Here is a 27,205-nt window from a genome sequence, read left to right as displayed (position 1 = left end):
TTTATATTAACAACATTTTATCAAAGTATTAATTAAATGCGTGACAGACCCAGACCAGTGGGGTACAGGAGTCTGGTAGATATATACTGGTCACTGGATGAGTAGTTTTCTGTTCCCTGAGTGACCAGAGCAAGGGCTGCACTAGAGTAATCAGGAACCTGCTAGAACCAGTTAAGGCAGGCAGGCTAATTAGGACACCTGGAGCCAATTAAGAAGAAGCTGCTAGAATCAATTAAGGCAGGCTAATCAGGGCACCTGGGTTTTAAAAGGAGCTCACTTCAGTTTGTGGTGCAAGTGTAAGGAGCTGAGAGCAAGAGGCGCAAGGAGCTGAGAGGGTGTGGGTATGCTGCTGGAGGACTGAGGAGCACAAGTGTTATCAGACACCAGGAGGAAGGTCCTGTGGTGAGAATAAGGAAGGTGTTTGGAGGAGGCCATGGGGAAGTAGCCCAGGGAGTTGTAGCTGTCATGCAGCTGTTACAGGAGACACTATAGACAGCTGCAGTCCACAGGGCCCTGGGCTGGAACCCGGAGTAGAGAGTGGGCCCAGGTTCCCCACAAACCTCCCAATTGACCTGGACTGTGGGTTCTTCCAGAGGGGAAGGTCTCTGGGCTGTTCCCCAACCCACATGGTGAATCTCTGAGGCAAGAAAATCTACCAATAAGCGCAGGACCCACCAAGATAGAGGAGGAACTTTGTCACAAATGTTAACTTGCTAACTTGAGATCATGGGCGGAGACATTATGTAACCTGTTAACCATTGGCTAATGTGCTATCTTGTCTTGCTGTAAAACCTATCCTGGGGTGTGGAACTGCCTACCCCATCACTTTCCCCTGCCCATGGAAAATCTATATATTCTATTGTAATCAATTGATTGACAGCGTCTCTGAGCCTAATAAGCAAGGTGACACTCTGCCAGCACTGTGTGTAATAAACTCCTATGCTTGACCTCTACACGGTGTGGATTTATGTTCCTTCAGTTTCAAGTGGCAATCATTGGAAAAGAAGAAAAGTAGAGAGACTGTGGAAATGGGGCCTGGAAAGACTGCCTCAAAATGTAACTGTTAGTATTTATAGATTAATCAATTTCAAGGCCAGAAGGGATCATTGTAATCATCTGGTCTGACCTTATATGAAGCATATATCTTTTAGAAAAACATCCAGTCTTGGTTTAAAAATTGTCAGTGATGGAGAATCCAGCACAATTCTTGGTAAATTGTTCCAATGGTTAATTACTCTTACTGTTAAAATTTTACACCTTATTTCCATTCTGAATTCATCTACTTAGCTTCAACTTCCAGCTGTAGTCCAGCTGAGTGGTGACAAAGACATGAATAACTGAGGCCAGGTCACTGTCTAGTTGCTCTCTGCCTATGCAAGTGAACCCCTAAAACTTTTCTTCCAGACTGATGGAGCTGAAGGTACAAAATTACTCATGCATTCTTTAGGTTGTAAGCTTCTCTACTCTTGACTGGGATAAATAATGCATCTCACCTCTACTGCAGTGCAGTACATTTTGAGCATATACTAATGCCTGCAGGATCTGACATGAAAATTTCAAGCATTGCCTCACTGAAAGTTAAGTGTTTAGGAAAATAAAACAAAACAAACAAAAAACAAACCAAGCTTTGCTCAGTATTGTAACCTTGCAATAATTTTATTTGCTTGTCCTGCAGTTATTTGAAATGAAACCACCAAATTTTCTGTCTTGGATGATGAGGCTGCTTGACCCATTTTTGAACTGGCTAAGAATCCACTTCATTATAATGCAAAATTACAACATCTGAACCTTTCTATGAAATACAATTGCTCTTCCTTCACTGTTTTTCCTGAATAATTTCTCAGGAGTTAACTATAGGCAGGATCGATTTCCTTACTAAGTTATTGTAAACTGGATCATTTAGAATATTCATGTGTGCCACAAAATTATTATTCATCTACACCACAATAGGTTATTCAGTGCTATTGTAGGATAATAAAACCTAACAATGCGCCAATGATTATATCAGCCTACTGGAATGGAATTAATATCACTCGCTGGATTTTTTTCTTTTCTTATACACATTTTTGCTTAATGTTAAAACCGGCCTCAACATTTATTTTGGTTCAGCAATGAATTCAGACTCTCAGAACATGTCCCAAGTGGACATTGAATAGGGCTGATCTACACTGGGAACTTACATTGCCATAGCTAAAGAATGTGAAAAATTCACACAACTGAGTGACGTAGTTAAACCGACATAACCTCCAGTGTAGACAGTGCTAGGTGAACAGAAAAATTCTTCTGTTGACCAGGCTACCACCTCTTGGGGAGGTGGCTTACCTACACCAGTGGGAGAACCCCTCCTCTCTGCATAGATAGTGTCTACACTGAAGCACTCCAGCAGTGCAGCTGGAGCAGTGCAGTTGTGCCGCTGTAGTGTTTCAAGTGTAGACAATAGTGATATTAGCTACCTTATGAAAGCTGAACGTTCTCCATGAATTAATGTGTAATTTGTTGAGGATCCTTTTAAAAGGAGTGATACCCAACTACTTCGCTTAGGGGGCATGTTTTGCTTGGCTGATGATGATTCTGTAGTATAGGGGGACAATCCATCTGGATGGCACAGTTTACAGAAACTGTAATTTACTGTGCAAATTGCCAGCATCCTCTTCTTTTGACACAACATTCAACTTTCATTTTTCACAGCCTAATTAACCAGGATAATAAAGCAACATATTTTTCATGGTCTCTTTAGGTGGTCTTGTGAGCACATTATTCCATTCCTATCTCCAGAGGTCAGATAACTCCATTAACAGAGAGGATTAAATGCATTTGGCCGCATCTTGTGCTTTATAAAACACCTATGGGGTACAGCTCTCTTGTGATCTCTCCACCACTTGCTGTGTGAAATAAACAGAAACCTCTCCAGTTAGCAGAAATCACCTCCAGTATCTTACTGTGCATCTTATGTTATTTTCAGGCTTGTAGACAAATATATGAACTCAGATGACTTCCCCTTGTAAATGCACTTTGACTGTATTTTCTGTCCCTTGTAAGACATAACTATGCAGAGTGTTGCACCCAATAATATAATTTTGTTTTTCATAAACTTGCTTTTTGGCATTTCATTCTTTCTTTTGTTAAAAGTGTCTCACCTAGGGCCTCCTCTAGCTCCCATTGAAAAAAACTGCATTTGACTTCAATAAGAGCTGGATCAAGTCCCTAATGAACAACAATTTCTGCTCTAGAAATATTAACCAGAGATCAGAGTAGAAATAAAACAGTGGTGTTACTGTTCCAAAAGCCACACACATAATACCCTTCACCCATTTGAATTGTCAAAATGAGATGCCATTCACAATAGATTGGGCAGGTGTTTAAAATATGACTGTGCAGTTCTCTGAGCTTGATTCCCACTCAGTGGTGGGTCTTGTATATGCCTATAGGCTCTCCTAGGTTCCTTGACTGGGGAAAAATAATCATCTTTACATATATCACACATCGCCCATTTGTGGCATGCAATTGAGACACCATTCATAGTAAAATGTGTAAGTCTGTGATTCTTCCTCTCTCTTTTTACATGAGGGATGAAATAGTTAACAATGGTGACATTTGAATGGTCAGCAGTGGGCATCAGAGTTAACACCTCACCGAGATGAATGGCGCAGTTCACACCTTTCAGAGCTATAGTTCCAGGCTCTCTGTTCATCTCTGCAACTCAGTTACACTTCATTCACGTATTTCAGGTTTTCTTCACCACCACAACTAGAGACTGCTTTATTTATGGGGAACATGATAATATCTTCAGAAAGGTTCTGTAATAGTGTATAGGCATGTATCAGCTGTTTCCAAACCCTGAGATAAAGCTTTAGGAAGGACGCCATTCTCTTTCATAAGAGGTCCGACTATGGCCTCAGTCCTGTAAACTTTTATTCACATACTTAATTTTCACTGACTTTAATGGGACTACAAAAATGTGTGAAGTTAAACATTTGCAGGACTGAGGCCATGTATGTATACTTCTCAAAAATAAACTCTTGAGCTGTGCTAAAGTAGTTAAAATATTTATTAAGGATATTTTTTACCCTGACATTTTACTTTTAATCAAAATCACTATTTTCATACTGCAGTTGTGAAATGTATCTTATCTCTTATAACTGCAGAGATAATTTTTGCCTGAAAATAGGCCACTCTCTCTCAAAATGGTCTGTGTTCAAATTTTAATTCATATTTTTTGTAAAAATAAGACTTTATATATTTGTAAGAGAATGGAAAATGCTTTCAAATTTCAAGGAATTTAAGTTTCAGTGTGACTACTTTATAGAAATGTGCAAAACAGCTGCCAGAATGAGTCTGAGGTGTCTAGGGTGGGAAGCAGTAGCAGAGTAGAGATTTAAGGTAACAACAGGGATAGCATTTCCCTGCAGTTTCCCAGCGTGGAGCAACTTTTGCTAGAACTTATCTAAGGAAAATGCTAAGAATTTGTCTGCATAGTTTAAACTTAAAGTAAACCACGGTATGAACTTCAGTGCCAAGAATGGCTTTTTATGAGGTTTTCTCTCTCCATAGTGCCTTGAGCTGTAGCTTCAGGTCTAAGAGCATGAAACAGCAAGATCCTACTTGGTAAAAGCCAACTCACTAGCTTTCCAAAATAGTAAAAACAGACAGGAATATGTTTATCAGGGTAAAGAGAAAGAGAGAGAAAGAAAATAAAAGACAGTAACCTCTTCAATTCCATGGGCAATGTTTCCATTTTGCACTGGTCCTGAACCATCATTTGGTGGTGTTACTTCAACTTCCACTTTTGTAGTATTTGGGAGTTCAATTTTTTCTGTAACATCATCCATAAATGAAAAAAACAGAACAAAGAACAGATAAAACACTGCACTCATATTTCAGTCTATTTGAATTATCAAGTGTTACTAGTGAACCGTTTATTTTTGTGTAATGCAATTCCTTTCCCTATGATCATTCAAGGAATCTTCTAAACAATAGACATGTCAAAATTTCAGCTGTTATTATTAGATAAAGATAGTAATGGCCAGAAATCCTTGAACAGTCAGAAGTCATGAGGAAGTGCCTCTAACAACAGCTGACACAATAAGACGTATTTTATCTGATGTTGCTGTACAAAGAAGTAAATATAGCTGTGTGGTTGCATTACTGCTGCACTCACATTCATCCTGAATTAAAATCTGAGATCACAGCAGCAGTGCAAAGTGCAGTATATCTGAGATTATTTAACTGCTTGTGGGCTACTTTCCTCAGCATTATGCTATATTAACAAAGTATTCCATCCAATTGCTTGACTCAGTGTCAAAGTGCAACTAGATATAGAGTAAGGTCCTGGCAAGTGTCAAACTGATTCAGCTTTTACCAGATTCATTTGATAGGTTTTTTTTGTTTTTTTCCACTGCAATGAACATTAAGTGGTAAAGCAGTGGCTAAAAGAAACATGAAGGTGACTTAAGTTGTTGTTGTTTTAACAATGTATAAGTTTTGAGCTGAATATTCTTTTTGAAAAAAAAAAAAAAGAGTAAATGGGGTTTGTGTAGGTGGTATATACGGGGCTGGGAAGCATGGATTTTTTCCAATTCATAGTCAGGATATAGAGAAGCTGTGCAGCAACTCTGTGGCTGCTATTGCAGACTGCAAATAACAGTACCCACTATACAACTAGTCCACATACCTTTTGGCTAGTGGATCAGCCGTGCGTACAAACCTACCGACCGCAAGCCTGCTCCTCCTACGGCCCAGCCCCAATCCTTTCCCCATAAGAAAGATACCTTGCAGCAGGCTACTATGACCCCCTCATTGCAGTCTCCCCCTTGCACAACAGAACATTGCTATCAAGGTTTGCGTGCCAATGCAAGATAGGCAGGATTTTCCTCTGACAGACCACATGGCTTGCAGCAACAATCATAATACCTCTCTAAGGGCAACATTTTTGCTCTTAAATCCACAGGGTAGATCTCAAACCCTATATTCTCTTCTCCTTGCAAGTGTGGAGATACATGACCCACATAAAATGCACATTTATTTCAGGTGTATGGAAAATGTATGTAAGTGTCCAAACTGCACACCTGGTGGATCTCAGTGAGTATTCTCCACATGCAGAGAGAACCCAATACCAGAGTCAAATGGCCTGGTAATGTTATAAATAAATAAAGCATCATGGTCAAAATTTGGCCCTTACTTACACCTGCCAAACATCAGTGAAGTCAATGGGGTTCCAGGGACATAACTGAGGATAGAATTTGTCTCCATATTTTTATCAATCTTACTTTAGAACATTTCCAAAATTAGTGCACATTCTTCTTTCCAACCTTGCACAACAGCTCTCTGGATGTTTTATTCTATTTTCTCTTTATGCACAGAACTCCCATTCATGTCTATGGGGGTTTCATGCACAATTTTTAGGGAGTCCGAATAGAATACATGGATGAGAGAGGAAAATTTAGCCTTGTTTGGCTCAAATGACTGACTCTAATGGCCTACCAGAAATGAATGGGTCAAAATCCAGAGTAAATCTTGTAATGTCACTGGAGTTATTCTGCATTTACACGTGTACAGCTTGAATCTGACCCACTGTATGAAATAGTCCATTGGGCAAACTATGAGCCAAATTTTTCACTCAGTTATACCAATCCAACCCATTTGGAGTTGCAGGTGCTAAGCATCTCTGAAAATCAGGTTCCCATTTGGGAGTCCAGATATGGATTTAGAGGGCACTCAAGTCTGAAAAAATGTAGGTTTATTTATTTTCTTGGGTAAGTAGAGTAACACATAGCAAATATACCCCAAACAATAAGAAATAATTCTGTACTCTTATACTTACCAGCATGATTAGCAGCCCCATTCCGTCTTTCACTGTCTTCCACCTGGCACTTCTTTTTGGCAATTTTATGAAGAATTGAGGCCTTCTCTTTGAACTTTCCTAAAAGAAAACATTGTCATTGTTCAAGTGCAGCCATTCTGAGATGCTACATTTTTCTGTAATAGCTTCCAGCTTTTGCTCTATAAATCAAAACCAAGAATTAATTTCTATCTATCCCAAATAGAAAGTTAACTAATTATTAAACATTGTTTGACATTCATGCATATGCATATTTTTGTTTCTTACAGAGTTAAGAATTTAAAAAAGATGTTTGTTTTTGCCCTAAAACTCAAAGAGAATAAAAAAAATATTATTTTACTGGTGATGCAGTCAATCAAGTTTGCATAACATAAGTGCTGGTATAAAAAAATTAAAGATGAATAGCAAATAAATAAAAATGCTGTAAATAAAAAACACAATTTCTGGTCTTCTATAGGAATATAGGAATTGCTATATTAGATGAGATCTGTGGTCCATCTAGTCCAGTATTTTGTCCCCAGTAGTGACCAGTATCAGATACTTCTGAAAAACGCATAAGAATCCCCATAATGAACAATTTCTAAATAACCTTCCCATAGGCTAATTTTATTCCCAACCCAGGCCAGTTAGTGCTACATTGTTCTCTACAATCTTGTACAGTAGCTCTCTGCTTGTCTTGTAATGGTTGGTTTATGCCCTATGGTATCAGTTTATGTTCCTTGTATGTTTTTATCCTAATATATGTGTTTATGATTTATTTCTTCTGTCCCCTTCCTCCTTCATTGTAAATATTACAGATTAGGTAGAATGCAGGCTTAATTCAAAACAAACATATGACATGAAAGTCCTATCCTACAATTCTTGCTCTCCCTAAACTCCCACTGAAATCAGTTGGAGTTTTGGGGGGTGCAAAGACTTGCATGGTTTAGGACAAAAAGGTATTTCATTAAAATCAAGCAATACTACCCAAAGGATACATTCTGTCAATTAACTACAGAAAGTAAAGAGAAGCCATGCATAAACAAACTTTGATTTATATTAGAATGTCACCATTTCCAAATGTAAGTCATAATTATGATAAAATCAGCCTGTGCTGTTTACATGAAATGGACAAATGAATCAGAGGTCTAAAATAAAATAAATACCGCCTCTGCTCTCCCCCTCAAAAAAAAATTGGGAATGCGTAGAAAGCTGGATACCATAATGGAATAATTACACGCTAATGCACCAAGATGTCGGAAACAATCATTTATGTGGGAATGGAATAAATGGTCAACCACAATCCACCTGATGAGAAAAATAATAAAAGAATCTCATGAAAAGTCATGAGCTTTGCTCCATTCAGTTGCAAGTATTATTCTATAAACATCACACTGTAAAATAACATGTGTTCGGCCAGAAGAACAGTAGGGAATACCACAGGCAGTTTCTTTTTCAGTTGCTAAAAAAATGTATATGGGGATTTTGAAATGTTTCGCTATACAGTGCACAAGGTGAAACAGAACCATCTGCAGAACAGAACGGCAGTGAAAAGTAAGAGGCCCCATTGTGCAGGGTCAATGCCAGAGACTATAATTCAAAGACATAGAGGAAGAAGATACAGAAAGTTGAATAAAGAAAAAAGGATAGAGAAAGGGAAGAGCCTGTAGTGTGAGATGAATTGAAGAGGGAAAGGAAAAGAAAAAAGGAGAGAACAGTCACACCAATTATTTTATAATGTAATGCCGAAAAGGTCAAGTATTTCCATTTACAACACAGGAGTCATCTTAAGTGTGTGCACAATTTTGTGCATGCCTGACATGAGTGAAAAACATGGTGTGCACACAAGTTGTGGAGGATTGTGTGCTTGCACTCACACAGACATGGCAGTTTGCACACATGAATTGGGGGTGGCAGTGTCCAAGATGGGTACATAAGCATTTTTCAAGATCTGGCCTATAATGTCCCAGGTATATTACTACATTCTTGGGAGCACAGGTAAATGAAAAAAAGAGGCTTTTAAAAAAGTCTCAACTTGTATTTTGTGTGGAACATTTATTCTTCACTTCATGTTTACTTGTGCTCTAAGACTCAGCATCCCTGCTGATGTTCATGCTATTTTATGATAGTTCCTTCAGCAAGAATCATATAAATTGGTGATGGAAAATACCTATTAGACTATCATCTAGTCCATAGGTGTAGCTACATGAGAAGGCTGAACTGATTTAATTTAAAGTGTGATTTTAAACCAATTTAGTTAAACCAATGCAAACACCTGCGTAGAGGCTCTTATTTCAATGCAAGAATGGCTTTGTGTGGTTTAGTTTCTGTCAATTAGGAATGGGTTTAAACCAAACCAAACTAAGCCACTCTTAAACTGAACTAAAGCTGCCCACACTTTTGAACTACACCTCTACCGCAATATAACGTGACCCGATATAACACCAATTCGGATATAACACGATAAAGCAGTGCTCCGGAGGGGGGAGGCGGGGCGAGGCTGCGCACTCCGGCGGATCAAAGCAAGTTCGATATAACGCGGTTTCACCCATAACGCAGTAAGATTTTTTGGCTCCCAAGGACAGCGTTATATCGAGGTAGAGTAGTTTGATATCAGTTTAAAAACTGGTTTAAATTAAACCAGTGCAACTTTCTGCTGTAGACCACGCCCATCTTTCTCCCGGTGCCAGGTTTTTCTCTCCAATACATTTTCTAACCTACTTTTAAATGTCCAAAGAGATGAAGTATCCATCACTCTCTTTGCAAGATTATTCTACAGCCAGAGATCACTTCAAGGAAGTGCTTCTTAACATTAAGAGAAAATGTTATGTATTTCACTTTTTGCCCAGTAATCCTAGTTATGATCATTATATCACTGTACCTCCTTCTTCTCCATCCTTGGGGCCACAATGTGACTAGCCTCGCACTGGTGCCCAAGGGGGTGGGGAAGAGTGAGGCTTTTGTGGAGGGGCCAGCCAGCAAATACATAGCAGAGACACTATCCCAGGTGAGCACCTGTGCACTGAGGAGGGATAGGAGGAAGATGGGGCAATTCCTCCCCCAAACACCAGTCTGGGGAGTTTTCCGAGCACAGGAGAAGTGCATGATGCACCCTTTCACAGAGAGACAGAGCCCCACAAGGAATCCTGACTGGACCAGAGTGCTTCTAATCATTTGCACTTGGCAAAACGCTTAAAACTTTTCATTTCAGACCTGGATTTTGTCAGTTAACCATGCCTTTGTCACTTCAAGTCTGGATTAAAGCAGTACACTCTAAATGGGGCTTGTATTACACCTATGCTCCATGATTTGCATTGACCACCAAATTATTTCTAGGGGAGTTTAAGGTATGGGTTTTGCTCTACAAAGAACTAGGTGCTGTGGGACTAATTATCTGAGACACTGCTCCTCCCCTCGTAAAATACTATGACAGTTGAGATCAGACAAAAATGCTTGAGTTCATAGACCCCTGGGAAGCACAGGTGCCCTAGAAATCATTTCCCACCCTTTGGGTTGATATAATCCAGATCTAATGACCTACAAGAAAAGCTGCAGGGTTCATCTGCTTTCTTAGGCTTTTTCCCTGGGGTGAGGGATGTTGAATAGGATGGGAAGGGAGATAAAAGGAAGGAGGAGGAGGGGAGAGAAGTTCTAAGCAGTGCCCTACATTCATTATAATTTAGTTAGGGCTTCCCTACACATGAAAATTAATCCAGAATAAGATAGAGTGTGAATTTAAAATGGATTAGCTATTCCCGATTAACACCACATATAGATGCTCTTATTTCAGAATTAAAGCACCTTATTCTGAATTATCTTAATCAGTGGATTTCCAGAATAAGAGCAATCACATATGACATTAATCAGGAATATCTTTTCCAGAATAATTTTCCATATAGACAAACTCAGATTACTTAGGTCTTGTAGTTTGTACAGCACCTAGCACAATGGGCTTGGAGTCTCTCGGTGCTACCATAATACAAATAAATAATACCTAACCACTGAGGGGTACCTCATGCTTTATATCATTTTGGGTGCTATACAATCCTATTCAGATCCCGTCTTAGGGACATACGTGGTTTTCCCATTGCACCTCCTTGCCAGTTGTGCCCCTTCAGTAGCGGAGTGCTGTGGTTCCGAGTAGTTATGATGATGTACGCTTTTTTTTTTAAACAGAAAATTAAAGCAGGGCTGAAATGTGTAGGAGTGTCCATGTGCATGCGTGTGTGAGAGACAGAAGATGAGTGACTGTAAAAATACAATTCCCCTACTAGGTGATCCCTGCATTCTTTCTAAAAATATGTAAAACTCAGTGACCGCTTGGTGCCTTATTACTGTAATTAGAATTCATTCTGAAGAACAAAAAGGGACAGGACAGACATTTTCCCCCATTTCTTTTTAGTGTAGACCAATGACTCTCAACTTTTAACAGGTGAAGAATCACTAGTTCATTAAACAAAGGGCCCAACTCTTCATTCCTTGTGAGCGAAAAGCTCCCAGTGACTTCAGAAAGTCCCCAAAATAATTACACATCATACACCGCCCAGTCTTGCAACGAGTCAATGGAGATTGTGCATGCTCCCCATCTCTTAGGAGGTGCCCAGGTTCAGGCCCACAATATACAAATGTATATGTAATGAGTATATCGGAAAGAAATTCTATCTCCTCTTAGTTTGCTATCACAGAGTAAATGTGGATTCCACCCCTCCATCTGTGTGTTTTCTGAGGGGTTGTGTTTCAGTTTCTGTATCTTTAAAAAACAAAGTAATTGCCATCTTCGTTAGGACCTCTCATGATACCCTATTCATACATGAAAAAAGAACCACATTCTAGGCTAGACAGAAAAGCCACCTGCTTGAGCGCCATTGCTCTGGGCATTTTGAGTAAACTCATTGTTGGAGGACAAGAGAACTGATTCAGTGAGGTGCTGAGGTCAATCAAAGGATGTCTTGGCCAACAAAGCATGTGAAGCAATTCATTTAGATCAAAGGTCCATACAGAACTACAGATCCATTCAAGACTTACTTGGTAAAATGATTGTAAAAAGAGAAAAAGCAAAATAGGCATTCTGTTGCTAATTTCTGTCTGTAATCAGGACAAGCCCAGGACTGAGTACGGCGTAACTGGATTTAGAGAGCCATTAGTGAGACAGGTCAGACTGAGTTTGCATTAAGATACTGTACAATCAATATATTTGGCTTTCAAATGGTTGTTTTGATGATACATAAAGAAATATCCATTTTGATGAATTCTGTTTTTTTTAAAACAATAAATGTACCATTTATTTACCTTTCAACTTCCTTGTTCTCCATTAACCTCTGATAAAATGCAAAAAGCTGCACATATGCAATGCTAAGGCTGTAGATAAGGACTCAAAAGTCAGGAAGTTCAGGTTGCCCACACAATTTTAACTCTGTCCATTTGTGCTTATGCCTTATGATAGAATGTAATTACTGACTAAAGTCTCTGAGCTCTGCTTTGCAGTATTTCTCTTTCTTTTATTCGTATGCCATTTCTTGAAACTTTGATCTTTTCATTTTTCTGGCAAAGAGGGTGAAATCCTTTCCCTACTAAAGTCAATGGCAAAATTCCCATTGACTTTAATGGAGCTCAGGTTTCACCAAGAATGTTCAGACTTACAGCAAGTGTTTGTATGGGAGACTGCTAATCACAGACCTCCACTTTTGAAAACTTCTGGTACCGCTTCTCTTCCAGATGTGCACAAACTTTGGAGTGATTATTATTGCACACTACACAAAGATTTGTTCAGTCATGTAGTGCAACATTCTTCACAGAGACAAACAGTCCTACAGACCTTACTGTTCTTTCATGGGAGTGGGCCACAGTCACCCCGGAATCATAAAAAGCTTGGAATATACTTTAGACACCTTCTACTGGCCAATTAGAGGGAAAATATATTGCCCCGTTTTGTACTCAGTACACTATTTGCCTATCTAGCCCGTGAACCTTGGTTCAAAGAACTTATAAAACATATGTCTTCTATGAGACTCTTCCAAAGGTTCACTGCAGATATCACTAAACCTCCATTGACTCCCAAAGGTAACAAGTGTATGCGTTTGCTACTGAGAATTGTTTTCACTAATTCGTTAATTTATATCCTATACCTTATTAGAAAGCCTCCACCATCACTAAATATTTATTTAAGTATTACAATCATGATCAAGGTGTGCTGGAATCCTTACATTAGTTGAATCCAATCCAATAGTTGCAATTGTAACTGAGTTTCTTTTGAAAGTCCAATTGTAGCACACCTCTAAAATGTACCAAAAAGTCACACTGGCTTCAAAATTGGTAAGATAAATCTGGAACAGTTCTACAAAATCTGTTCTACAGCATCTTAAATAGATACTTATTTTATTCAGTGAAAAAATGTTTCTTCAATGAGACATAAGTGAGCTGGAAAAGTGAACTGAAAAGACCAAAACCTAGAAACTAGAAACCATATTTTGCGATTCAAAAAACAAAGCAAAAAAAAAAAAATACAAATAGGGTTAATGCCTACAAAAAAGAGTCTGATGCACAAAAAGCTACTTACAAAGCAGGTACCTTTCTGACTGCTTTGGAATTTAAAATGAATGGATTTGTTGATAATCTTTTGAGGTGCTAGTCTCTCTCACCTTCTCCTGACTTCAGCAAGAAGAGCTGAAGGTATAACCTTTATCAGGATTTGAATGCCAATAGAACAGTCCCAAGAAATCTACTCACAGGCTCCCAACTTTACAGCGAAAGCTATACGAAGGAGTGGGTTACAAAAGGAATCCTGGAATGTGATAACCCACATGCTGCTGTGTTTTATTTAATGCACCCACGCTCAGAAAGGATGACAAAAGGAGGTGTGATGTAAAATATAGTACGTGGAGATTATATTTTGTGAAAAATCCAAATGGAAAACTCTAAAATACCATACTTTGATCTAAATTAAGTTTCTAGAACACTATCTCCTGTTTGGTTTTTTTGGAAGTTATGCAGAAACAATGATGACAGATCTCTTTGGGAAGCTAAAGGGAATCATAGGGTCTCATCAGTATTAATGTTGCTACAGAGAAAACAAACAAAAATAACTTATCTCCTTACTTTCTTCATTGGTAGAAAATGTATAGTATGGTCTCAGATGATATATCTGTATTACCTACAGTACACGAAGCTTTGGGATGGAAATTGCATTATGCCAATCCATAAAGGGTGCTTTCTAAGATGACATTTTTCTAGGTTCTTTTAATATCAATAACATACTACATGCAGCATATGTATGGTAATACGTAGCAGTTACCTACTTTATTCATAGTATATTTATAGGAATAATTTCTCTCATGTATTTATACTTTATTACTGCAAGACTAAAGAAAAATCAGAGGATCATGGATGTAGTAATTGTAGCATTTTTTTCAAATGGTATATTTAATAAATATTTTAAGATTAAAAAAATCCCACCAACCTCTTCAACCCTCAGCCCATAATAAGAAATGAAGTAAATAACTTTATTGAAACAAATATCTAAGATGAGCTTTTCTGCAAAAGGCTTAAATGTAAATGCCATAGCTGAGTGGACTGGGTTAATGAGCCACTGAAGGAAATTGGGTGGTGTATTTAAACAAATTAGCCACCAATTTATGTCAAGCAAAAGCTTCTTTCAAGCAAAATAGTTTATAATATAAATCCTTGTTAGCTAGACAATTTCATACAAGCTAACTGCATCTGGATGCTAGCTTTGTCTGGACACCCGGCTGAGTTGGCATCTCCAGTAGTAAAGAGTTTACTGTGTTTGGGTTTGTCTAGACTGAGAAAATAAATCAGCTTTGTAAACACACACACACACATTTTAACTAAGAAATTTGAACATAACTTTGCACCTCTCATAGACACCTTTGCACCTAGCATAGACAGAGAGATCCATGTTTAAAAATGTATTAGTTGGTCATTGTCTCTTCTAGGCCTGGGCTGACCATGAGCAGCAAACATATTTCAAACAAATCCCAATCTGGACAAACTCTTCGGGGTGTTGGTTAAAACACCTCGTGAGGCACTGTGTCTATTCTTCACCTTTGTTCAAAGAGACCAGAATTACATACATAATGTGAATAAAAAGTACTGGCATATGCTGGTTCTTTGTCTTCTCATTTCTCTTCCAGAAAGGAAAAGACTTTCTCCAGACCCATATCCTTAATTAATTGTTCAGAAGCTATAACAACATATTAAAAATTTGTTAGGCTCCACTCAAGATGGATTTCTAACGACAACCAAACTTGTCTACATTAGTGCAACAAAAAGTCTTGGAAAAGCTTTCAAAATATTTACAAATGCAAATATTATGCAAATTTTCAAGTTCTGAAGTAGCCAAACAGTACACATACTTCCAAAAATCATCAGTTCCTCCTCAAATCCGTCACATTTGCAGCTCCCTCCCCTCTCTCCCTTCCCCAGCTGGCTATTCATCCCAAGGCCTGGTCAAAGGTTTTCCATCCAAACATTTGTTCACTAGAAAATGGGGTTTTCAACTAAATGAAAGTTTTTGCAAAAGGTATTTACTATCCTCAAAAAAAAATCCATTTTTCCCATCACAAAGCCATTTTCCATCAGTTTTGGTTGAAAATTTCAGTTTGCAGCAGTTTTTGGTTTTTCAATGGAAAGATGAAATTTTCATGGACAATTGCAATTCAAACTAAACATTTGCGGTTTTCATCTACATTTGGCACAGAGCTCCCCCCCCATTTTCTGATCAGCTCTTCTCTGGGCTCCTCCCCTAGTAGTCTCTGGGTGCCTGATGGAGGAGAGGGGAAAAGCCAGTCAGCAACCAGATCACAGCAGTCAGCCCTGGCTACTCTCATGCTATTCAAAGCTGGAGACTCAGTAGGGCAGGTGGAGGAACCAGAAAGTACACCTGAAAGCTGAGATCTTTTGGTGAGTTGACATTTTCAGCCTTGAAAATACCACAGTAATTGTGGTATCTATTTAATGTAAAAGGGAGACAGCCAAAAGTGGAGAACTAGCTACTCTGCTGCAGTGCTGGGAGCATTTTAGAAACAACTTCATTTATTCGCTCTCATTACGAACATAGCAATAGCCTACTTACTGTGAGCAACAGCAGAAAGGGGTAAGTGCTAAACAGTCTGAATTTGTAAGGCTACTACAGCAGTAACCATGCAGAATCCACTTCCATTAAGGCAAAATGGCCACTCTTAGCTTTTTGACTATTTTATACTGATTCTACAGAGTTTGCTGCTATGCTTGCATCATTTCTAAACAACTGTGGTGAAATGGAATTTGAAAAGCCTAGAATTGTACTTTCAATTATGCTGTTCATATCTCAGCGAAGAGACCCGTTTTAAATGGAACTTCCATCTGGGTACAAGCCACTGTGAAGAAGTGAAATGATAAATGAATGTATTATTTCTTTCTGGTCACTGGGTGTAGATTTGAAAATGAATTTGAGACTCAAGGCTCTGGTTCATGTGAGATTATGAAGAATACTGGTAATACCTCAGGCTATGTCTATACTAGAAGTGCTTTACTGGTATAGGAATACTGGTTTACGATACCAGCAAAGCACTCCTAGTGTGAATGCAGCAATCCCAGCAAATCTGCACTGTTTCCTGGTATAGTAAACCACACCCACAAACAAAATGAGTGCAGTTTTGCCAGTATGAATATGTCTACACTAGGGGCTTCCGCTGGCAAAGTTATGACAGTCCGGGATTACACCTATTCACCTCCCTGAGCACCATAGCTATGCTGGCAGAAGTCTGTAGTATAGACATAGCCTTAGATGGAAGAGACAGAAGAGAGGGGAATCAGATATTCTGGGCAAGACTCCCTCTTACATTCTGCTACCTAGTTAGGAAACAGAATCGCTAGCAAGTGTAGATATGCTCTCTGGAGCTGGAAATGGGATCATGAGGAAAAAACAGGTAGGAATATGCTCTGCCAGATGTCATGAAAATTACTAAAGGCTAGTGGAGTTTAAATGTTAAAATAATCTTTACAAAATTCTCTTCTAATTTTAAAAGGATCAACCTGACATAGCGATGAGACAATTGAGTAGCCCTGCAGAAGTTGTGGGTTCAGATATAATATTAGATTTGAGTTCTTGCCTGCCGATCTTCACTGGCCCCCAAAATTTCTACCTTCATTGAAATCAGTTGGGTTAGATGGATGTAACTGAGGGCACAGTTTTTCTGAACACCATGGTACCTGAGGAGAGTGTTTAAACTGCTCTGCTCTTCTAGTATTACCATTCAGATATGTATAGAGCAGTCTAGATAATGGCCAGGGTTCATCCATGTTACTGTTCCTTCCAGCTTGAAGAAAAAATACTAAAAAGGAAGGATAGGATGTGACTTAATAGTTTCACTGCTGCCTCAATGTAGTTGATAAGTGATGGTCCATGTAACTTGCACAATACTTTGAAATGCATATATTCCAATATAACATTACAAGGGAAGATCAATACATTCCTGTGCAGCACAGAAGCATCAGTGTGGATCAGTTGTCAAGACTAGGGTGACCAGACACCAAGTGTGAAAGATTGGGAAGGGGATAGGGGGTAATAGGAACCTATATAAGAAAAAGACCCCAAAATTGGGAGTGTCCTTATAAAATCGGGACATCTGGTCGCCCTAGTCAAGACATTAAAATGGGAAAGTTCTTCCAGATAAAGAGATAACAGAACTCTCTTTTATACAAAGTACAAGATTAATTTTGAAATGGACAGATCATTTAATCAACTGTGGCGGGGGGGAGGGGGGGAGAGTGAGTGAGAGGAGGGTGGAATGTATATCCATTTATGTTATTGTAATAATGATTTATACTCATTTGGCACTAGATTCTGCTCTCAATTAGAACAGTGGAAAACTGGAATATCTCCACTAATTTCAGTGCTGTTGTAAAAAATTTCGTTATGGTAAAGGGAGAAACTTCAAAATGTACAGCAAATAACATTTTCAATTCATACAAGTCACTTTTTTCCAGTGAGAGTCAGTATTTAACAAATCCAGAAATATGAAAGCAGTATGGTCCAGCATTGGAAAGAAGGCATCAGAAAGAACTGCAGTTCAATGCAAAAATAACATAGATAGGTAGGCACTCTGAAATTCACAGTTGTGATTTCAAGATGGCTGTGTTACAGGAAATAAAGTTGTAACATTAAAACCTTTTCAGTCAATCATCATAGTTAGCTTAAGCTAACTAACTTGCACATACTACAGTGCTGTACATATTGACTTGGATTTATCTAAACATTAAGAGACAAATGGTATTTTATGGCTATGACATAACATCACTCTGACAACATGCAGCTATAAAATTGACATTTCCCCCCCAAGATGGCAGTGGAATTTTTCTTTTGATTATCTGTTGGAGCACTGCATAACATGGATGGGTGCAGTTTGGTCTCAATGGAACAAATATTATCTTCCCAGTCTATGTAGAATACAAGCTAGGTAATTTTTGTTATGGTATATAACTTCATGAAGGAAGAGAGGAGACTTATGAATGGCCTAGTCACAATTAAGTTATCCTGATTCTTTTACAAATGAAGTTAAATATTCAAAAAGAATCAGGTACCATTAAGCTTAGAAGAATTGTTTAATATTCTTCTGCTTCTTTGAGGCATGGTATAGTGAAGAAGTAGGTTTTACTGTATGGCCTGGAGATATAGAGGGAAGGACTTTGCTCAGTATCCTTTAGGAGGATATTCCAGAGCCTTGAATCTGCTGTTGAGAAGGTTTGGGCTCCAGCTTCATTGAATCTATACAAAGGCTCTGCTAAATATAGTACAGATGACCACAGTGGCCATAGGAAGTCTTGGAAGAAGAGGCAGTCTCTGAGATAACATGGGCAGATTCCATTTAGGGCTTTGTAAATCAGAAACGTGAATGGGGAGGCAGCATAATTTGTGAAGCATAATATGTTGTCTTTGACTCATCCTTCATAGGAGCCAAGCTGCCATATTCAGTAATAGTCATAATCATGGGCAGCAGGTATTGCAGGCCAGGGGAAGTTGAGTCTCCCCAAACAGCCAGGGGTGGCCCCGCCCAAGCTCTGTCCCAAAGCTCCTGCCTGCTTCCTACTCTGCCCCCGTGGTCCGGGTGGTTCACGTGCCACCCATGGCCATAGTTTCTTCTTGAACTTCTTACCTAGGGCCAGTTACAGAGCATTACATCAGTCTAAAGGTGATGAATTCATAAAGCATTGTAGCTTGATCATCTTCTGAGAGAAATATATACAGCATTCTTACTAGCCTAAAGTGGAGAATTATGCTTTTGGTAGCAAATGCTATTTGATTGGTCTGGGTTGGTAATGAGCCCAGGGCTCCATGCTTTTTCTGTTTCTGTCTAACCTGTTTTTCAATGGAAAATTGGGTTCTCAATTTTGTCAAAAAAACAAACACCTGAAAATCAAAAAGTCTGAAAACCCCAAAATATTTTATTCTGGAAATGCCATTGTGGTCCCTCATGGGAGTTCTCTATAGGCCAGGCTCCCCAGCTAGCCTTTATCTCACATGATGCACTGAATCTACGCACCAAGAGGGGGACCATGGTACATCTTGGGAAACGTAGTTTTATTAGAGAGCCCAGCCTCTAGAGGAGAATGTGGACATGAGGCACCACAGTGGCATTTCTGAATCAAAATATTTTCACTTGCAGTCAAAATATGGATTTTGATTTTTTTTGTCAAAAAGTTAAAATTTTCTGCAGGAAATTCCTCCTCCCCCCTCATTTTCTGACTATGTCTAACAACCTCACTGTTGCTTGGGAACAATATAAATCAGAAGCTACTCTTTTCACTGGGATATCTGTCATACAGAACTGTCTGTGCTGAATGAAAAAAGATATATAGAGCTGTGTGACAGCTTTTCATTAGTACAGTTCCACAGTATAATTATATTTGAAATCAGCAATTTTTTTCAAGCATTTTATTCACTGGTGGAGGCGGCGGGGAAGAGGAGCGGTCAGAAAGTCAAATACTATGGCTGGGTAATGTACTGATCATTAATAAACTAACATTTATAGTCACGCAAGATAAGGATAGTCCAATCTTATGCTCCAGGCCATAAAGTTGACTGCCACAAGGTCAGAAATGAAATTCCTCTCTCCTCATTTCACATTCAGGTACATCTGAGATACTTATGCTAACAGAGGCAGGATATCAGACTAGACGGTACAATATTTTGATCCTGTTGAGCAAATCCTTATGTTTCTAATGGCAGTTTGTTACTTGGTTAACATAGCACATTATTTTATTTCATATGAAGTCTATGCTATTATGACAAAATAGGAATAAAGTAGTTTGAATTCATACAACGCATTGTATAAGGCTATGTCTACACTTAAAATGTGTAGGTGCAGCACTTCAGTGTAATCCACCTCCCTGAGAGGCAGTCGCTAGGCAGACAGAAGAATTCTAGTACTGTCTACATCGGTGGTTAAGTTGGCTTAACTACATCTCTCAGGGATGTGGATTTTTCACACCCCAGAGAGCCACAGCTGTAGACTAGCCCTCAGTGTACCAGCTAGACAACCAGGCAAAGTGTGGCAAAGCTTCAACTTTCATGGTCTTCCATGCAAGTCAGCAGCCAACTCCATCTAAGGAAGAGGCCAGCATCTTGCAGCATGGGAGGGGAAGCTAGTGAAAACAGAGTACTCACTGACTTGCAGGAGCAGGCCCTTTGGCTATGAGATGCTACTTGTTTTATTTCTCTGACGAACTAACGCATATACAAGAAACAAAAACAAAATCATAATAAAACAAATAGTTTTGAAGGCTTCTCTTCAAAAATCCTAAAATTCAACTTGATTTTAGATACTGAAAACATTTCATTTTAACAAAAAAAATTGAGCTATTTGTCTCATATATGCAGCATTAGAAATGAATATGAACACATGGCCAATTTTTACAGCAGCCTCAAGCTGATCTTCAACTTTGAATGTGCAATTAATTACAAGTCCAAATGCTACTGTAACCACCCATTTGGCAGATGCAATCAGGTAGTTAGAACAGTCGCTGATTCTGCAAACATTTACCCACCAATTGAGGAAAACATCCCAATTAAGGAAACGTTGACTGCACTAGGACTTAAACATGTGATTAAAGTTAAACATGTGTCTCAATGCTTTCCTGAGTCAGGGCTATAAGCACTGACCTTCTAAGTTAATCGCAAGACTCCCATTGGTTTCACTGGGCATTGGATAGGCCCTAAGTACTTCCTACTTAAAAATGTTGGCAGGATTGGAATCTTAATGCTAACATCTGTGTTGAAGTTAACTATGCCCTCAAAATTATGCCAGAAAAACTGGAGGGCATTTAAAAAAATCAGGTTAACTCATAGTTGTTGAATAATTCAGAAGACTGAGGTCATTAAATAATTCTTCTCAGACTTTGTGGTTAGGTCATCCATAAATGAGCATATCTTATTGAATGTGTTATGTCAAAGCCACAGTATAAAATATATAGATATAAGTATACATTATATACTAGTATATACTTATTAGTATATATGTATTATTTACTTCAGTGAAAACATTATCTGTTGTATGTCTTTATCTGAAAGAAACAAAATTGCAAATGCAAATGACAAAAATGTGAAAAAAAAGAATGATGGCGGATCACACTATGTCAGTGAAATCATGCAAAGAGGAAATACATAATTCCCCAAAAGAAGGAAGAAGAAAAAAAAAAGAAAAAGCAAACACGTAAAAGGCACTAAAAAGAATTACAAAAAGCGAATACAAACAATTCTAAAATATTTCTTACCTTCTTCAGTCATTGTGTCATAATATTTTAGTTTTCCATATGATCCAAGCTCTACAACATTACAGTAAAAGACACAAAGATAAGGAACCAGCAGACATTCAAGAAATCTACACATTTGCACATGTGCTTAATAAAGTTCAGAGTGATTATGTAAAATTTCTGCAGAATTATAGGCATACATGGATTGTTGAAATGCTGAACAGTGATTTTTTTCACTGCAAATTTTAGAAGTCACTTGCTACAGTTAAGTGACTTGGCTGGATGGGATTTGGGGACAAACACTGTAGTTAAGGACTACGACTATATCTACACTAGAGACCTTATAAAAGCACAGCTGTACTGCTGCACCTGTGCTGCTGGAAGGTCTCCTATGTAGCTTCTCTGTGTGGCAGGAGAGAGCTCTCCCGCCTGCATAATTAAACCACCCCCAACAAGCAGTGTTAGCTATGTCTGCAGGAGAGCATCTCCTGCTGACATAGCGCTGTCCACACCGGTACTTTTGTCAGTGAAATTTATATTGGTCACTGGTATGTTTTTTCACATCCCCGACTGACAAAAGTTTTACTGACAAAAGTACTAGTGTAGACATAGCCTAACATTTAGAGAGATGAGTGATTTGTGGTACCTTAATTTATTTTAGATACCTTACAGAGTGCTGAGAACCTGCCCTTTGCAAATCAAGTTCTTTTAATGTGTTTCAAGTTCGGCACCCAAAAATTGAGGCACCTCAAATGACAGTCACTTTTTGAAAATGTATGCCCTAATGCATGGGACTGGGTCTCTAGGTTTTGAATTTAAAACAAAGGTTCTAATGGTAGTTCTGATGCTGACTTGCTGTCTGAACGTGGATACATAACTTAGACTTAGTTTTATCATCTGTAAAGCTACAAAGTTTATATTTACCTACTCCATGGGATTATGTGACATCTACTTAGAAATGTTTGTAAAGAGCTATACGTGTACATAGTATTTATTAAAGCCAGTCAGTGGCAGAAGAAGGAATAGAATTTTGGAGGACCCTCCAGACACTCAAGCCTGTGCTTATTCCTCTAGAGAATTTGGCTTTTGTGAGGCATCACCTCCTCTTCATCCAGAAGTTTTTTCAAAGTTCATTTTTTTCTGTGAAGCTGTTTCTTTTGCATGATTCATTATGAATAATTTCCAATCTTCCAAAATGTTATGTAAAATGATATTTGAGGGATTCAAAATCATGCAAAATGTACTGGAGAAAATTTTTGCACAAATGTGACATTTTTCATCAATTTCACTCAGTTCTACCTTTAATGTAAAACTTTAATAATTGCACTTCTGAGTATTCATCACTTAGCAGCAATAGAAATCTTAAAATTTATAGATATCTAACAAGCTGATGATGGAATTTTCAGATCAATTATTCTTTCCTCATATTCATGAAAGCACTTAAGAAATTAATTATAAAAATGCTAGCCCATTATTTTGTTCTTAGCCCATTGTTTGGAGCTGATGTACTGCATGTTCTATTCAAAGAGTTGTTTTCACTTGGGTAAATTTCAATAGACATCTTGATCTTAGTTTTTATTCTAAGGTATTGTGATGATATGCAAATCTGGTATTTAAAAAGATCCTTTGTTTCTACTAACAATTTCAAACACTTGATTCTGTTAGATGAGCATTTCTGAGGCCACTTATGTGATACAAGCAAAACTGGCATAAATATAAAGTCTACAGTCTTTTCTTCATCATTATGATTTTTAAAGTGCTATACACTTTACACTATTCACTGTAAAAGATTGTGTTACACGAATAATCAACATATTAACAAAAATCGATCATATGTAATGATATGTATTCATATTTGTACACTCTATTTTCTTTTCTCCATGAGTATGTAAATGTGCATACACACACACACACATATACATATATATAAATGTTATCATTGGTCTCATTTAGAGCAAAGAGAAGTCTACTGAAGAAAATATTTTATATAATTTTGTAAAAATCTTTCTATAACAAAGGAAGTTCTAGTATGTACATGCTGGTTTTAATCCTAAAAAAATAAATATATATGATGATGATTTAGCACCTGAATTCCTTACCCAGGCAAAACTCCCACTGACTTCACTGTGGCTTTTCCCTGAGTAGGGAGCTCAGGACTGGATACATTGTTTAGTTAGAACTCTGGTTATCTTAACTATAGCATTCAAATTAACTTTAAACGGTTCTTCCTCTTTTAAACTTGCTCTCCCTGATGTCTGTCCCAGTTCCCCTGGGATCAGATGCACTAAAGACTTGGGAGAGAAACCAGTGGAGGTTCTTGACCGAGAGAGGAGTGAAAGGAGGCCCTAAAGGAAAGAGGAGCAGTGAAATGGGACCAGGAAGTAGATGCATGGGAACAAGACAGCTGATAAAGGGATGGATATAGTAATCAGGAAAGAAGAGGCCAGTAGGAGGGGCCAAATGGAGTAGGGGATAGGAAGGGAATACATCACTGTGGGAAAGAATTCTTCTACCCAAGAGATGTTGGGGAACTGACAAAACAATAGTGCGGAAAGGCACTAGTGAAAGGCAGGGGACCTGCTGGGAATGGGATGAGACACAGAGATTTCCAACAAAGGAAGGGTGAAGAACATAGACTCAAATATCCAGGCAGAACTAAGCAAAATCACAGTAGAAGGCACGAGAGGCAATACAAAGGAAAGAAGACGTATGCACAATAAGAATGCATGATGCCGGCACTGGTTGTGTTCCTGGAGTTTAGATATAGTGGGTGTGCTGCCAAGACCAGTAATATCAGACTACAAGGATTTAAAATAGTGTAATTCCCACATTGTTAGAAAAACTACTGCCTGTGAAACTCAGACCTTGCAGGTGAGAATACATTCCCCAAAGCTTTTATAGTCCTGCTCATGCTTCGCAAGAGGGTAGTGAGCACACTGCACACTGACCGTGCTGTTTTGCAGTCCACTGTACTTACTGATGTGAGTTATCCCATTGACTTGAATAAGACTACTTTGGTGGGTATGTGCTAGTCAACAGCAGTATAGGTAAAAGAATTGGGTTCTAAATGGATACCACAAAAATGACAGTAAAAATGTTAGTGACATCCATTCTGTCATACTTTGCCACTTGGTATGTCATCTTTGGAGTTCCATGGATGCAGGCATTTCCAAGACTACAGCTCTTGCATGGGAATTGCAGCAGTGATGGGTCACAGTGAATAAAGCATGACACAGACCCAGTGAAATATCTGAGGATTAAAATCCAGTACACAGACAATGTAGGATGCAATACAATACAACTAACTTTAAGATCCAGGGAGAACTGGAAGTCCTGGCACAGTCAGGGAACTATGATGCGATTGGAATAACAGACTTGGTGGGATAACTCACATGACTGGAGTACTGTCATGGATGGATATAAACTGTTCAGGAAGGACAGGCAGGGCAGAAAAGGTGGGGGAGTTGCATTGCATATAGGAGAGGAGTATGACTGCTCAGAGCTCAGGTATGAAACTGCAGAAAAACCTGAGAGTCTCTGGATAAAGTTGAGCAGTGTGAGCAACAAGGGTGATGTCGTGGTTGGAGTCTCCTATAGACCACCAGACCAGGGGGATGAGGTGGACGAAGCTTTCTTCCGGCAACTAGCAGAAGTTGCTAGATCGCAGGCCCTGGTTCTCATGGGAGACTTTAATCACCCTGATATCTGCTGGGAGAGCAATATAGCGGTGCACAGACAATCCAGGAAGTTTTTGGAAAGTGTAGGGGACAATTTCCTGGTGTAAGTGCTGGAGGAACCAACTAGGGGCAGAGCTTTTCTTGACCTGCTGCTCACAAACAGGGAAGAATTAGTAGGGGAAGCAAAAGTGGATGGGAACCTGGGAGGCAGTGACCATGAGATGGTCGAGTTCAGGATCCTGACACAAGGAAGAAAGGAGAGCAGCAGAATATGGACCCTGGACTTCAGAAAAGCAGACTTTGACTCCCTCTGGGAACAGATGGGCAGGATCCCCTGGGAGAATAACATGAAAGGCAAAGGGGTCCAGGAGAGCTGGCTGTATTTTAAAGAATCCTTATTGCGGTTGCAGGACCAAAGCATCCCGATGTGTAGAAAGAATAGTAAATATGGCAGGCGACCAGCTTGGCTAAACAGTGAATCCTTGCTGATCTTAAACGCAAAAAAGAAGCTTACAAGAAGTGGAAGATTGGACAAATGACCAGGGAGGAGTATAAAAATATTGCTCAGGTATGCAGGAGTGAAATCAGGAAGGCCAAATCACACTTGGAGTTGCAGCTAGCAAGAGATGTTAAGAGTAACAAGAAGGGTTTCTTCAGGTATGTTAGCAACAAGAAGAAAGTCAAGGAAAGTGTGGGCCCCTTACTGAATGAGGGAGGCAACCTAGTGACCGTGGATATGGAAAAAGCTAATGTACTCAATGATTTTTTTGCCTCTGTCTTCACAAACAAGGTCAGCTCCCAGACTGCTGCATTGGGCAGCACAATATGGAGAGAAGGTGACCAGCCCACTGTGGAGAAAGAAGTGGTTCGGGACTATTTAGAAAAACTGGACGTGCACAAGTCCATGGGGCCAGATGCGCTGCATCCGAGGGTGCTAAAGGAGTTGGTGGATGAGATTGCAGAGCCATTAGCCATTATTTTTGAAAACTCATGGCGATCGGGGGAGGTCCCAGATGACTGGAAAAAGGCTAATGTAGTGCCCATCTTTAAAAAAGGGAAGAAGGAGGATCTGGGGAACTACAGGCCAGTCAGCCTCACCTCAGTCCTTGGAAAAATCATGGAGCAGGTCCTCAAGGAATCAATTACGAAACACTTAGAGGAGAGGAAAGTGATCAGGAATAGTCAGCATGAATTCACCAAGGGGAAGTCGTGCCCGACTAACCTAATTGCCTTCTATGAGGAGATAACTGGCTCTGTGGATGAGGGGAAAGCAGTGGATGTGTTATTCCTTGACTTTAGCAAAGCTTTTGATACGGTCTCCCACAGTATTCTTGCCGCCAAGTTAAAGAAGTATGGGCTGGATGAATGGACTGTAAGGTGGATAGGAAGCTGGCTAGATCGTTGGCCTCAACGGGTAATGATCAATGGCTCCATGTCTAGTTGGCAGCCTGTTTCAAGCGGAGTGCCCCAAGGGTCAGTCCTGGGTCCGGTTTTGTTTAATATCTTTATTAATGATCTGGAGGATGGTGTGGACTGCACTCTCAGCAAGTTTGCAGATGACACTAAACTAGGAGGCGTGGTAGATACACTAGAGGGTAGGGATAGGATACAGAGGGATGTAGACAACTTAGAGGATTGGGCCAAAAAAACCCTGATGAGGTTCAACAAGGACAAGTGCAGAGTCCTGCACTTAGGACGGAAGAATCCCATGCACTGCTACAGACTAGGGACCGAATGGCTAGGTAGCAGTTCTGCAGAAAAGGACCTAGGGGTCACAGTGGACGAGAAGCTGGATATGAGTCAACAGTGTGCTCTTGTTGCCAAGAAGGCTAACGGCATTTTGGGCTGTATAAGTAGGGGCATTGCCAGCAGATCGAGGAACGTGATCGTTCCCCTTTATTTGACATTGGTGAGGCCTCAACTGGAATACTGTGTCCAGTTTTGGGCCCCACACTACAAGAAG

The 27,205-nt window shown here is 39.3% G+C and overlaps 1 protein-coding gene across 2 annotated transcripts in view; it reads right to left on the bottom strand.

Moving 5' to 3' along the window:
• SLC24A2 (solute carrier family 24 member 2) overlaps positions 1–27,205 on the bottom strand; it is a 176,668-nt gene that overhangs the window by 34,623 nt on the left and 114,840 nt on the right. The window contains exons 5-7 of one of the 2 annotated variants that reach the window (XM_005297688.5): positions 21,587–21,637; positions 6,821–6,919; positions 4,707–4,813 (exon numbers count right to left, since the gene is read on the bottom strand). In XM_005297688.5, coding sequence (XP_005297745.1) covers positions 4,707–4,813; positions 6,821–6,919; positions 21,587–21,637 — 257 coding nt within the window. The remainder of the gene's footprint in view (positions 1–4,706; positions 4,814–6,820; positions 6,920–21,586; positions 21,638–27,205) is intronic. The other variant, XM_005297689.5, reaches the window with a different exon arrangement.

This window comes from Chrysemys picta, chromosome 6 (assembly GCF_011386835.1).
Source record: "Chrysemys picta bellii isolate R12L10 chromosome 6, ASM1138683v2, whole genome shotgun sequence".
Classification (NCBI taxonomy): domain Eukaryota; kingdom Metazoa; phylum Chordata; order Testudines; family Emydidae; genus Chrysemys; species Chrysemys picta.
Note: the sequence above shows the minus strand (reverse complement) of the source record. Positions and strands in the feature narration are given on the sequence as shown.